Source organism: Gavialis gangeticus, unplaced genomic scaffold, assembly GCF_001723915.1.
Source record: "Gavialis gangeticus isolate Ggan-Ray unplaced genomic scaffold, GavGan_comp1, whole genome shotgun sequence".
In the NCBI taxonomy this organism is placed as follows: domain Eukaryota; kingdom Metazoa; phylum Chordata; order Crocodylia; family Gavialidae; genus Gavialis; species Gavialis gangeticus.
Genome location: NW_017728992.1, coordinates 100,364,435 through 100,379,120, shown reverse-complemented (window position 1 = coordinate 100,379,120; position 14,686 = coordinate 100,364,435). Strand labels below are relative to the sequence as shown.

The 14,686-nt window shown below is 40.4% G+C and overlaps 1 protein-coding gene across 5 annotated transcripts in view; it reads right to left on the bottom strand.

Annotated features, from left to right (window-relative positions):
* Window positions 1-14,686, bottom strand: part of RBBP8 (RB binding protein 8, endonuclease) — a 109,021-nt gene that overhangs the window by 71,752 nt on the left and 22,583 nt on the right. For all 5 annotated transcript variants that reach the window (XM_019526201.1, XM_019526211.1, XM_019526227.1 and 2 more), the window contains 3 exons: window positions 13,584-13,626; window positions 8,109-8,204; window positions 5,122-5,234 (listed from right to left, as the gene is read on the bottom strand). In XM_019526201.1, coding sequence (XP_019381746.1) covers window positions 5,122-5,234; window positions 8,109-8,204; window positions 13,584-13,626 — 252 coding nt within the window. The remainder of the gene's footprint in view (window positions 1-5,121; window positions 5,235-8,108; window positions 8,205-13,583; window positions 13,627-14,686) is intronic.

The following is a 14,686-nucleotide window of genomic DNA, read 5'->3' as shown; positions in this document are numbered from 1 at the left end:
TTTTTTTTTTTTTTTTTTTTTTTTGCTTCTGTTATTTTTCTTGTAGGTTTCTTTCCTTCTTTTGGGTTTCTTCTATACAGGTTTTTTGTTCTTTGTTATGTGATTAGGAAACAATATTGCCATCTTGCCTAACAGTAACAGTGAAGGGTTTACAAATCCCTCAATACTCTAATGTGGGATGAGCTGCCAAATCAGATCTCTTCCTGCTCTCCAAGAATTACAAATTGAAAAATCCTGGATAATTTAATATTTTGTACAACATTGCTATCATTAGTTAGAACAACTCTAAGCATTCTCTATAATATAAATATCTGATACAAAAAAATTTAAGTCCTTGGAATCGACAACTTCTGCTGTTAACCGCTTACATCCGTTAATCGCACATTACATGAAATGTTTCCTTTTTCTGGTTTTTAATTTCTTGTCTTTTAATTTCACTGAATGGCCCCTTGTTCTTGTATTATAAAACAGAGAGAACAGAAGATCCCAATTAATGTTCACTATGCTATTCATGATTTCGTACACTCCTATTTTATTCCCTATTATTATTTTCCTTAAGGAGGTAAACACTGATCTTTCCAATCCCTCTCAATGTGAAATTTTCCACACCCTGTTTCATTCTCACCACTGTGACCTGAACCCATTCTGGAATTACCAGTATTATACACAGGAATCTATACGAAGACACACCACTAATATAAAAGCATTAGGATATTCTTCGTTTAATTCACAATTGCATTTCTTTTACACCTTAGTCTTTTTGATCACAAGTGCACACGGAACAGATACCTTTAATGAGCTGTCTACAGTCACACACAAGTTCCCTCTTTGAATCAACAGTTAAGGCGTGCTTACAATGACTCGACATCACTCAAAATTACTGCCAAAAAATAAGCTCCCTTATCTACTTCCACTGAGAATGATCTAAAGCTGGAAATTCAGTGGACGGGGCGGCTCCAGGGAGCCTGCCACTGCTGCTCTTGGACCCGTACCCATAGAAACCTTTAAAATACATACCAGCATACGTAGTTTAAATGTTTCCTGCCAATATACATTACTTTGCAAAGGCTCCATCTCTGTTTCTCAGTCAGCCAACTATATGTATGTTACACATAGCTCAGGTTATAACATATTTACTTGAAAATAAGATGACCCAAAATTTCAGGTGACACCCCCCAGTGCTTAGATTCCATGTGAAGAAAAATCTTACTTTGGTATGTGTGTGTGTGTGTGTGTATATTTAATAACCAGAACTACTACATGAAAACTATAGTAATACCAGAAAGTCATAAATTCAACATTAACTTCACTTTAAACATTAGCTTAACTTAATCTATATTAGGTTCTGTCTAGAACCTGGTGGATGCTGCTCTGCCCTTGGATCCTACAATTTAAGACTGGTCACTTTTACATGCATACTCACTCTCACACTCTTCACTGTTCTCATCTTCTCCTTCATCTTCCCACAAAACATCAGCGTCAGTTCCATCCATGGCACTGGATGTAAAGCACTTCTTGAAGCCTTTAATAATGGATTCTGAAGCTATCCTTCCCTAAGAAGTGAGAATCCATTGGCAAAGAAGTGCTATGGTTGGATTTTTAATCTTCCTACCAGGTGTGTGGTTCCCTGCCAAAAGCCAGTCTGAGTACTGACACCGCAAACGGTCCTTAAAGAGCTTATTCACTGCAACATCCAATAGTTGGAGTTGAGATGTCATACCAGCACGTATGACTACAAGATCACAGTTCACTGACTGAATTTTTGCTTTCACATTCAGTATTAAAAGCCCTCTGAAAGAATCTAACACTAACATTCCTCTTTTCTTTAGCAGTGCCCCAGGTCTCCATTACCACACAACATCTAACCAGTCATTCATCAATTCACTTGACATCCATCCTTGTTCCTGGCATCTAGCCACTATTCCTAATGGCAAGCTTTTATTTTGGCACAGTTTTTCGTTTAAAAAAATAAAATCACATAGGGTGGCAATTTTCTCTCATTTGCCAATACTGCTAACATCATTGTAATTCACAACTTTTCATTTTCCTGTATTTCTTGTAATTATGGATTTTGCACCTCATGGATGGTGACATTGCTCGCCATGTAAAAATAGGCTGGAGTCTTATCAGCATTACCTGCTTGGCTCTGCAGGTAATCATGAATTTTGCATAGTCCAATACAGTACTGCTGCATTTCAACAAGTCTTTTATTGCAGTCTGATAGTTGATTTTTGTGCAAGTAACGTTCTTCATCTCAGAGCTAAGCCACTACATTACATCATTCAGATACACCACTCACTACTTACTTTGAATTTTTGAAGGAGAATGTTCAATTCTTTTGCTACTTCTAATGCCTTGAGTTGAAGAACTTTGCCAGTGATAGACATTCCTGAAAACGTTAAGCAAGTTCTCAAGTACGTTTAAGAAAAGAGAAAGAAGGGAAAGTGACCTTGTTTTGGACTCCCAAATGTTTTCCATGTGGATTTGGCATTCTCGAGTTTTCCTTTTAATTTTGTCTCCATCAATGCTCATTTGCTTCAGTAATGTTGTATTTCCTTTGCACCTCACAATTATTTGTTTTTTCCGTATAAGTTTTAACTTTAAAATTAAAGTTTGTACCATAACTGCACCTCATTTCTTTTGGTATCTTCACATTTGTACTGCTACTTCCCCTTTTTTCTACATGGTCTGTCATGGGGGTTTCCCCTGCCACCACGCATCCCACAGAATTTACCATGGGTTTCTATGCTTTTATGTTTGGGCCAGTCAGTGGTGATCAGGCCCTGTAATTTGCTGCTTTCCCTGCTACTGTCAGATGCACCCCTTCCACCTGCCCCTCTGCCGGGTGCCTTGCTGCCGTCAGGTGCCTCACTGTGTACTAGATCCCTCACTGGTATGCTCATGCATGGTCCCTCATCACCACTTCTTGGTCACTTGTTGAGTGCTGGATCGCCCATGGTATGCACGTTCTGGGTCCCTTGTCATTGCTGCCAGGTCTCTCGCCACCGTGTGCTGGTTGCCTGACCTCATGCTGGGTCCCTTGCTACCCCTGCTGGAAGCCTTGCCATGTGCTGGATCCTTTGCTGCCACTGCTAAGAGTCTCACTGCATGCTGGATACCTTCCTACTGCTGCCTGGAGCCTAGCCATGCATTGGGTCCCTCGCTGAGTACTGGGTCCCTTGTCTCAGCATGGCTGGTCCTGGGGGTCCTTTCTCCCAGAGTGCTAGCCAGCACCTGCAGGGTCCCTGCCTGCTCCATGCCTGGCCAGCCTTTCCCCACAGCATGATGGGTACCTGGCAGGCAGGTGATCAGGTCGCTTCCAGGTGCTGCCTGGCTGGTGGGTGCTGAGGCAGCTTAGTGTGTGCTGGCCAGGCTCCTTGCATGCAGCTCAAAATGAACCAGCAGGTGCTGGTTAGGCACTATCCCCACACCATGAAGGATATCTGGGCCAGCACATGCTAAGTCACTATGATCTACTGCCCCAACAGCAGGTGCCAAAGCAAGGAACCTGGCCAGGCTGCCAGGACGTGACGAGTTGCTCTGGCACTCGCTGCTGGGGCAGCAGATCAGAGCAACCCAGCATGTGCTGGCTAGAAATACTGCATGTTGAGCAGACAGTGCCTGGCTGGCACCTGCTAGGTCATTTTGAGCTGCATGTAGGGTTTCCAGCCAGAGGATACTGAAGCTACTCAGCACACACTGGAAGGCAGCAGCTTAGAGTGACCCTGCACCAGCTGGCCAGGAACCCTGCACCTGAGGGGAGCTCAGGCACCCTCTGCTGGCTGGCCATGTGTATTTTCTGATTTCACACAAGTCTTACGTGATAAGATGAGGCTTGATTTTCCCTGTGTTGGATGGGGAAAAAAACCTTGTCTTATAATTGAGTAAATATGGTATATGCTCCTGGAAGTCACTTTTGTAGTCTAGCTGCAAGCAACAAAAGCAGAAGACACAAGCTTGGTAGGGAAGAATTTTGCCCAAGCGCATGTCATAGCAAGTTTCAAAATGAACTTCAGCTAAAGCTGACAACCAGTTATGGAATGCTTAACCCAGAGTTGCAATACAGATCAAGGATCAAACAACTCTCATGTCTACTCTTTTTTCAGTTTCATCTTGCCTAGAATTTTCCTATTGTCAACCTATTCTCTAATTTAGAGCAGTGGCTTTCAATCTTTTTTCATTTGTAGATCTCTAAAAAGTTGAATGGAGATGTGGACCCCTTTGGAAATGCTGAATGTAGGTACAGACTCCTTTAAATTGTAAGTGTTGGTATCAATACTTTTGATCATAGTCATCCTTTACGGACCCCTCAGACATAGCACGTGGACCCCCAGGGGTCCATGGACTATAGGTTGAAAACCAGTACTTTAGAGGAGCCCCTGACCAAAGCCGTCCCTGCCTTTTTCAGAAAGGTGGTGTAGAAAAAGATTAGCAGATTTAGCTCCTGCTGGCCACATCCTTAAGGTATCCTCTGCTACAGTCAAAAGAAGAGTACACAGGTGGTAATGAGCATCCTTCATAGATTCATACATTGTAAGGCCTTTGAAGATCATTGGGTCCAGCTCCCTGCACCAAGCAGGAAAGATAACTTTGTTACCCTTCTAAAGATATCCACTCCATCCCTCCCATCCCAAGAGAGTACTGAAGCAATAACGCAGCAATTCTGTACCACTGGACTTTCCAAGCCAATGGGAGTTCACAGAGGCATAACAGACAGCTAGGCACCTGGGGCAGCTGCCAAACACAGGAACAGTAGTGACTTCTGGTTGCTACTGTGCCACCAGTATGATCACTTAGCTAAGGCAGCAGCCATTTTTCTCCCCCCACCCCACCTGCCTCCCCATATCAAGTTGCTGCCTGGGGAAGTACTACAGTTACACTACTAGGATTTCAGGAACAACACTGCAATCCAAATTAAGAAGTGACTAATAACCAAGCGGGCTTTAGTCTAAAGATCACAGATGGGAACATTGTTTCCTTGCTGAATTTCTTATAGAAAGAACATCAACAAAATTATCTCAAATGTTAAAAACGTACGATATGCCAGTTTACCAACAAAGTAGCATAATTTATAACAGGCTATATTTTGTCTTCGGAATTATTACTATGGATAAAACTTACTAAGCTCGGTGATAAGTTTAAGATTCTGTTGCCGGATGTTTTCAAACTCCTGCTGTTTCTTTCTCATGTGTTCCTCCGTTACTGCACAGCGATCACATAATCCTGCTCTTAATCTAGGGAGAGATAAATAAAAGTTTTCCATCATTAAAGATAATAGCATATATAAGTTGGACAATTGGTATTTCATTTGGAACAATAAATAATAATAAGCTGCTGACAAATACATGGTACCTCACTAGTTCAAATTTTATTCTTTGATGAATTGTTGCTTTGAACTTTTCTAGGCAGAACAAATGTAAAGGAAATGCTGATGATTGGTTATACTTAAAATCAGTGGTTCTCAGCCTTTTTAGACACAAGGCATCCCTCAGAAGATGCAGCTGTAAGCTTTCACTCATTTTTTGATGAAGAAAAAAAAATGTAGAGCAATTCTTCTGTTGCAAAGAACTCAGACCACAACAATGGCTGGCTGGAATGTTTTTGACACTATACTTTCCTATTTGAAAATCTGAGTTTAACCCATGAATCACCTAACAGCACTAATATTATGTTGCATTCTGAAAAGGATCTTATAGCACCCTGGTTGAGAATTACTGGTTTGTGTGGTCAAACCACCAGATGAGCCTAATTTGGGTGTGTGGGGCTGCCGGGGGTCAGGGGGAAGTGGGAAGGGCCCTGATTTGGCCCTGTGGGGCTTGGGAATTTGGCAGTGGGGGAGGAGTGGCAATACTACTTGCCACTGCTCCTGTGCCACCAAACTTCCTGGCCCATGGTGTGCCCTATGGGCCAGATGCCAAGGATCACAGGCTCCATTTGGCCTACAGGCTGGAGGTTGAGCACCCCTAGTATAAAGACAAAATGATCACTGACTGTATTCATCTTACTAGCTATTAAAAGTATATGCACTATAATGTCATACACAATGAAGCCCCTTCCTTACCTTCTCAGCAACCACTAAGATTAGTTTAAGGCCCCTGGCAGATGTGCAAGTAAAGGTGCCCTGGGATCTGACCTGTGATTCCCACAATCTCATTTCCTGGCATGCATGATGCACACATTTTTTGTGTAATAGTTTTGTGGTTTATTCCTCATTTTGTCAGATCATTAATTGCATTAATGTGTGGCTAGGAAACAACTTAGGATGTGATTAACTGGTTAATCATGTCTTAAGTGCAATGTGTGCTGAGGCCTTGATGCCCTAACATCTATCTTTGCCAACACAGGATTTCTTCTCTCTACTTATTTTAGCAGTTCACTCAAGTCACCTGTTTACACAGATTTATTTTTTGTAGACCTCAAGGAAGACATTCCACTTATATTTTGTATAAACGGTATGATACCAGACAGAGAATTAAGTTTAATAATGGCTACCTACAGCTTTGGATCTACAAATTATGCCACAGTAAGATGTATATTGAATGTAAAACATCAAAAATAATTTTAAAAAGCCAAAAAGATATATAATATGCACCTGTAACACCCACTCCATGTGGCCAATAACTTACACACTGATCCAAAGCTCCATGAAGTCAATGAATCCACTGACTTCAGCAGGCTTCGGTCAAAGTGCTTAAAATATATCTGTGGTCAAAAAAGGATTTGGTATAAAGAGCACATTCTCAGTCAATATATTGGCTCCTACTAAGTCACATTATTTGCTTTATAGGCAAAACCAAACGTTTATTTACAATTCCAAGCAAGGAAATGCTAACACTATTATGGAAGATGTGTCTGAATTCTGTTTTGCCAGGAAAATAACATAACTCTTTTTTAAGTAATAAATTATATAATTTAAGAAGCAGAAGGAACAACTGAATTTTCAGACCAACAGCTGAGCATTAGCAGGAACAAACCTCTTGGTTTGTAGTATCAGACATACCCAATATATAAGACTGGAGAAAAGAGTATACAATCTGAATATTGAGACATTACTGTCACTTGCCTGACTAACAACTGCATTTTAAGCACATAGAAGTCTGAGAGTCAAAGTTACTACTTGCAATACAGTTGCTCTCTTTAAAACAGTTTTAAGTGCTCCTGAGTTTTTAGAACAAGAGAACTTTGTCTGTACGCATAATCAACCAAGTCCATCCACTTGTGCATGTTCCATAATCTTGCCCATGTGAGGTCAAAAGTTCAGTACATAAACTGTTGACTAGGTTCACCGCTACTCCTTATACTAAGGATTTCAAGCTCTCTAGTATGAGATTTTTACCTGCCACTGAATACTGAATGGTCGAGAAGTAGGGGAACAGTAATCTCAGTATACATACAACCTCCTCCTTTTGGCAGTCTTTACAGAGCAAATGTTATGAATCTACTCTACACTTTCAAAAATGAAAAGATCTGGGGTATTTTCATATACATTTGGTTTTGTAGATTAAGCAAACAGAAGAACAGCAATATGGCATCCAAACTTAGCAAAATAAGAAAAAGTAGAATGGAGTGGTTGAGGATGAGGAAAAAAAAGAGGGAGACAGACAAAGCACATTCATTTTTTATAGAGATCCATCTCCTTTAAATTATCTCAAATTTGAAATAATGTTTAGTTATCAGGAGTTTTAAAATGTAGTCTAATAAAGGCTCCCTTTTCCATTTCACCGTTTCCTTTATAATTCTGGGAAGGATTTTGTCTTGTCTCAGTGTTTCATCAGTATTTAAATGTACTCATTTCTCAACACCCTATTAAACTTACTTCTTACAATAATTTTTATTGTAAGAAGTAATTTTTATTGCCTGGATATTGCAAAATGTTTCCCTAATTTCTTCAATTTCTTTCACTGCTTTTTGTTTATCTATAGGGTACTAAGTACCATGGTACTGGAGAATGAGTAACATTATGTAAAAACAATTCAGTCCGAAGGATTAACACTGTCCAGTTTTCTCTACACAATATAATTTTGATTACACTATAAAAAACACAAAATACATCTATACCACTCTCCTCAAAAAAAAAAAATCAATCAACCAAAACCTCATTCATTTACCTGTCTTCTAAAACTTTGATCGTGTCATGAAGTGCCTTTTGTTGCTCTCTCAGCTGCTGGTTTTTTGTATAAAACTCTTCAAGCCTCTCTGCATCCCTAAAATGAGAGAGGGGGTAAATTCTTGTAAAAGCAGATTTTTTTAGTTGAGATTGAGTCATTACATTTCAATGGAGAATGCTGTGTGCAGCTATAACACACTTGCTATTGAACGCTCCTTTCTTCTCTCTGAGAAATGCAGTTGGTAATCAGAAAAATATTAAATGAAGTGAAACAATATCATGAAAACCAGAATAACTAGTTATTTATGCCATGGCTATAGATTGATCAAGGATAGCATCAAGTTGGATGTTTAGTCATTACTAGGGATCAAGGTATTCCATTTGCTGTGGAAAAACATGGATTTTCTCCTGTAAAGGAGAAAAACACAGGAAACAGCAGGTTTCCCTTTGCAGGCTAGCAGAGTTTCAGCTGGCCAGGGGCTCGGAGAAGCAGAACGCTGGAGGCACCACATGCATGTGTGCACGTGCAGTCTCATGTAGATGCCCCTACTAATAGCTAAGACATAGCACAACTGGTTTAATTAGTTGATCTTCCTTGTGAGTATTACTGTTAGGTGGTCTGTGATTATCCATAACCAAATACCATATTTTAAATGTATTATACCCTGTTTACATTATTTGCCAAGTGATATTTAAAATGATATTATATTTATAATGGAATTATGTTATTTATAATTATATACAAGACAAACAAACACTTTCTTTTAATCTACAGAAGATTTAAGATTTTTTCCATCAACATCAAGGCAGGCTATTTACAGGAAACCATGATAATGAATGAAAAATTTCTGCTTAATGCACAAAGTAAATTAAAGAAAACCATATTTCCTAATTTCTTTCAATGATCTTGGGTAAAATCTGCAACTACTTCATATGTGTATAGACAAATACAATTTTCAGGTTGGCATTGTCCCTGAAATGTTACCAACTACATTTTTCACTTTACTAATTTTGGTGGGATGCTGGGAAATTAGTATTCACAGATCAATTAAGTGAATGAGGTAGTGAGGGGCATCAGAAATATATTATCCATATTTATTGTACTGATTTAAAACAAAAACATGAATGCTTTTTGACTCCCCTTATTACTTAAAAAGTTAGCATGTGCAAAGATTGCTGGCCACTACAGCTAGCAAAGGGAGCCTCTGAAGTGCCCAATCCTGAAACAGATGTGCAGGCTCTTGGGTGCTTGTGTCTTTAAAGTCAGAGACAAGCTGTATGAACTTTTCTGATGTTTTAAGGAAAAGAATACCATGCCTTTTCAGGTCTACTTTACGATTCATGAAGAGGCAATGAAAGAAAAATTCAATTCCCCCCATGTCCCATTTATGTAACAGAACACTAACCTTGGTATCTTGTTTACACAAAGATGGTATTTCAACAACAACATGTAAAGAGCAAAGTAGTTAGCTGTGTTAGTCTGAAGTTAGGAAAAAAGCAGGCAGAATAACTCATAAAGGTGGTAAAGCACCCCATTCTGAGAATCAGTATATTTAGTAATCTAAACACAGACTTCTATTTTCATGCTGTAAAATGGAAGGAACAGAAAAAGAAGTTTTTAACATTTTGGTGCTGCTTGACGAAAATGACTGACATTTTGGCTATGAAGGTAGTCTTCGTAATGAATGGTCTCTGACCCTGCATTTACAAGATCATTAGCTCCAATGTTGAACCAGGGTACAATATAAGGAGCTCATTGTCAGCTGGTTATCAACTCTGAAATATTAAACCTCAGGTATTCAAAAGCATCAGGGAGAACAAGAACTCCCATATACGGCTATTGTCTCCAGAATGTGGTAATTGTAGAATGATTTCAGCAAACAATAATTTAGTCATTTGGTTAGGTATGTGTGAAGTCACAACAGAATATCATGGATTAAACTCATCTTCTGGAGACTAAACCGACCAAGAATATAAGCTTTTAATTTTCCCTGATGTAGAAACAAGCCAGAGTATACAGGATAAATGCAACAATTGCATTGTAGCACTCAATTTCACAACCTTACAATGAAAATAAAGCATCTAAAATACTTTTTGGAAGTTGTACAAACTAAGAAATAATGTTTAAACTGATTTGTTTTCAACACAAATTAAGTAGAGCTGTGACAAGGGGGACACCAAAAACATGCTTCATGAAAAGGTAGATTCCATTTGTGGTTCTCTTACTGCCTATGGAACCACACTGCTGTTACTAAAGTGCCAAACTGAAATTTTTTTCTCAAAATCTAAACTGCATATAAGATTAATGTGGATTTTAGCAGAACAGCTGAGAGAATTTGATGAAACACCCTACCCTTAAAACTAATCAAGTTAATAATGTCAATCTGAACTACAGGTTTCCCTCGCTTTATGTGGGTTCTGTACGTGCAAATTTGCTCTTATGTGATGACCCTTTTAATACCAAAATAAATTCACTCTTATGCGATCAGTGTGGTGGAAGCCTACAGTCAGCTGCTTTGCGTGGTGCATTGCGGGAGTGACACACACCAAAACATAGTCTCCTGGGTGGATCTGTGCTCCTCGATCGTTGTCTGCGACACGTGTTTCTGTAGTTGCCATCCCCATTATGAAAGTGCCCTGTGCTTGTGTGTACCATCTGCTGTTGGTGAGTACCAAAATTGTCTTGTAAAAGGTGGTAGAAATGGGTCTGGGGGTCAGTTCAGTCAAGGTCTTGGAACATATCCCTATTTGTTACTTTGTAAAGTGGGTTCCCTTTATGCAAATTTGAGTTATGTGCCGTTTTCCAGAAACGCAGGAACAGCATACAGCGAGGGAAACCTATAATGTTACACAGACAGAAAGCTGGCTACAGGAGTAAGCAGCAGTGGGGATACAAGAAGAATGTGCACAAAACTTAGCAACTCTAGCCAAGTGTGACTATGTAGCTACTGGGTCTCTTGGTACTGCTGAGAGTTCAGGGGTGGTTGAGGGTGATGTTTATTCTAGCACAACAGGATCTTCACATGGTGCACTTAAGATTCTCATACCACATTTAACCCAAATCCAAGATGACTTGGAATTTAAGGCACCCTCCACCTAATAATTAGATTCTATACCTGGAAAAATTATTAATTTGTTATAAAATTCCATTTATAGAATCCAATTATTAGAGGATCATCTTTAATTCTTCCCTCCTGACACTGCAGCACAGAAAGCAGCAGCGTGGTGACAAGAAACAGCAGGGAGCAGGTCATAAGTACGCAAATTGCAGGGGAGTCAAGCAACCTAACCCCCACACCTTGGTCCCTGCTGTCTGCTCCCCCAACCTGTCTCCCCTTGGGCTGCCTGAGGCTCCCCCCGCAGTACCTCTAGGCCCACCACCTTCCCCTCTTCCACTTGCGCCCTTTCCTTAAGTCACAGCTCCAGCTCTGGCTCCACTCCTGCCAGAAGCATGTGGTGGCAGCAGTCCCCACCTAGCCAGGCAGCAATAGTTGTGTTGGTGGCAGCCCTGGCCCCAGCCCTGGTATTGGGTTGGAGCTGGGGTCAGAGCTGTTGCCACTGCCTCCACTGCTACCTGGCCAGCTGGGGGCCAGACATGCTATGTACTCTGTGTACTGGGCCAGAGCCAGAACCATGACTGAGGATAAGCAGTGGCTGGAGGCAGGGAAGGGAGGGAAAGAGGTCTGCAGAGACTGCCCATGGGGAGCAGGTTGTGGAGAAGGACTGCAATGGCTGTGGCTCTGACTCCAATCCCGAGCCATGGCTGGAGATCCAGCAGCTGCCTCTACCCACCAATCTGTCCTCAAATCCAAGATGAGCCTCCCCCCATTTTGAAAGGGGCAACCACCCACCCCTCCCCTTGGACATGAGTAAATGTACTATAAAGTGATAATTTCCCTTATGCTGCTGCCCTCCCCTTCTTTAACTGGCACTACCACCTCCTCCTGGCTGTTTATTTAGGTCAGCATCTCAGACAGAGGATAGAAGCAAATAGCATGCAGGAGCCTACCACCTTGGATGCTAGAGTGACACCAAGTGGTCACAAGGCAGAACAGTAAAACTTTCCAAAATGGCAGATTTGTGGGTCAACATCCAGCTGAGTAGGAATCCTCAACAGCTCTGCCTTGAAAAGACAATGATAAATGGAATATACAAGTGGGATGTGTTTAGCTGAAATATGCACACAGCACTGAGATCTAGAAAAGCTGTAAATGCTAATGAGGATAAACAAAAAGGGACCCGGAGAGGTTAGCAACATGAGACGGACAATATTGGAACCCAATGTTACTTTGGAAAATGAAGACTACTTCAGCTAGGAAAATATAAAAGGACAACCAGGCATGGAAGGAAGAAGCCTAAAAAGCAGTAATGCTGAAAGCGGACAGCAAGTTCACTTTGAACTTGCAGTACAATACAGCACACAAAAACAGGCAGTTTCAAGATATTTTACATAACAGGAAAGGGAAGAATTCATTACATTCTGCTTTGCTATACAACTGTCTTTGTTTCTCGGAGCCTCACTACCATAAAGATAGGCATGTTAGTAAAGCTGATAGAAAGATTATGGGGGCCTCCTGGAGTTACCAAGGGAAATAAAGAATTTTTTTAAGAGAGCATGGGAAAAGTTCATATCTATTTAAGTATTTGAAAGTTGCTACCTCAAAGGAGGCGGACAAATAATTTATGCCAAGTGTCATATCTAAAAAGAGTGTAGTGCTGCTGATTGGTCAGTATAATTTAGTTTTATAATGTATAATGTATTTAATGCAAGTAAGCTCTTTTTCAAATTGGAAAGAGAATTTACCATAAGTGTAATAATTATTTTTTATTTCTTTTACATAGCAGTTGAAACTTAATACTTTATAAATATTATGAAATTTTCATTGTGTAACTTTACAAATAAAACATTGCGTTAACATAGAATTCAGCACTGAATTTGACTTCTGAAACTAATAGAGAAACAAACATTTACATTTTGTAAATGCAGTTCATGATACTACGGCATATGTTAGTCCTCTAATCCAGGCTAAGAAATTAGCTAGCTTGATATGCACCTAATGAACCAGATTGAAAATAAAAAGTAAACTGCTGCTAACCAAAGATTTAAATGTGCTTTCACCCCTTCTATTCCTTTATAATGTACAGATGTGGCCACAGTTTAAAAGCTTTTCTTCTACTTATTTTTTGTACCTGATGAACATCCTTGATGGACATCCTAGAAATACCCTAGATAAGATGGCAACAACACCAGATAATTAATCAGAGGTAGATGCGGAGTTCCAGTTCTAGAAACTGCAAGCAGTTTCACACATTTATAAATGACTTCACACTGCATACTCAGGCAAGTAGAGTTATAGCTACATCATCAGGCCTCCAAATCTCAACTAGCCATGCAGGAATCACAGTTTATTAACTGTATTAAAAAGTCTGCTCTAACAGAGTAGGTCTGCTTGTTGTAAGACGGGTGGGTACTTACAAGCATCTTTCCTTCTTCAGTTTGGATATTTTCAACTGTAAGCCTGAAAATTAAAAAGAGCATTATTGTACTTATTTTATTAACATATTTATATAGCTAAGCTGCACTTTTGTTAACGAGAACTTTGATATTCATGCATAATATTTTTCTTGCACTTTTCCCCACTTTGGTTACAGGTAATTTGGAACTCATGCTACGGTCTGACCCTATGCTAAAAAGTCTGGCATTACGGTTTGCCAAATCCTACTTCGAAACGGCTTCAGACCTTACATTCGTTATTACAGTGGTTTTTAGGCACATGGTAGCTATGACAGATTAAGATATACATGAGGTAATAGCTATTTAGTTTCATGACATTTTCTGGTATAAATCACTGTGGAAATATGCCTGCTTACTCCTGTAGGAAAAAAAAAAAAAATCACCATCACTAACTTGAGATGAACTTCCAAGATCAGGGCAGTATGTCCTATTGGTAAGGACCTACTAAAATTGCAATTTTCATCTATGAAGTTGGGAGTGCCTGCAAAATCTGGAGGGAAACCCCCCCACCAAAAAAAACTTACTGAAAATCAAATGCTGGCTCCCCAAAGGAAGCCCACAGTCCTTGTGGCACTATGGCCTGGCCTCACAACTGGCCAGAAGGAAAATGGGGAGGGAGGCTGCAGGCATGAAGGGGAGCTCATCTAGCTGCTGCCCCCCCCCCACCTGCTGCTGACTGGCTGAGAGGGCTGCCTGTTGTGCAGCCCCATCCCTGTCCACCAATCAACAGTGAGGGGCAGGGCCGCATGACAGACAGCCTTCATAACCAATCAGAAGCAAGGGGCAGGGCCACCAGAGCCCCTCAGCCAGTCAGACGCTTGGGGAGCCCCGCTGTAATCAGCCTGCAAAAGTGGGGGCCAGTCACATGATCTCCTTGTGAAATTGGCTGGCCACCTCCTTGACACCATGTCTATTGGGTCTTATGCACCAAGTTGGAACACCTTTGGGCTGAGGACTGGAGAAACTATGAAGATCCCACAATCCGATGTTTAGAAGTAGGAGCTCTTAATAAATAAGAATATATGGCTACCCTTTTAGAGAATTTTCTCTTCTGTAAAAAAAAA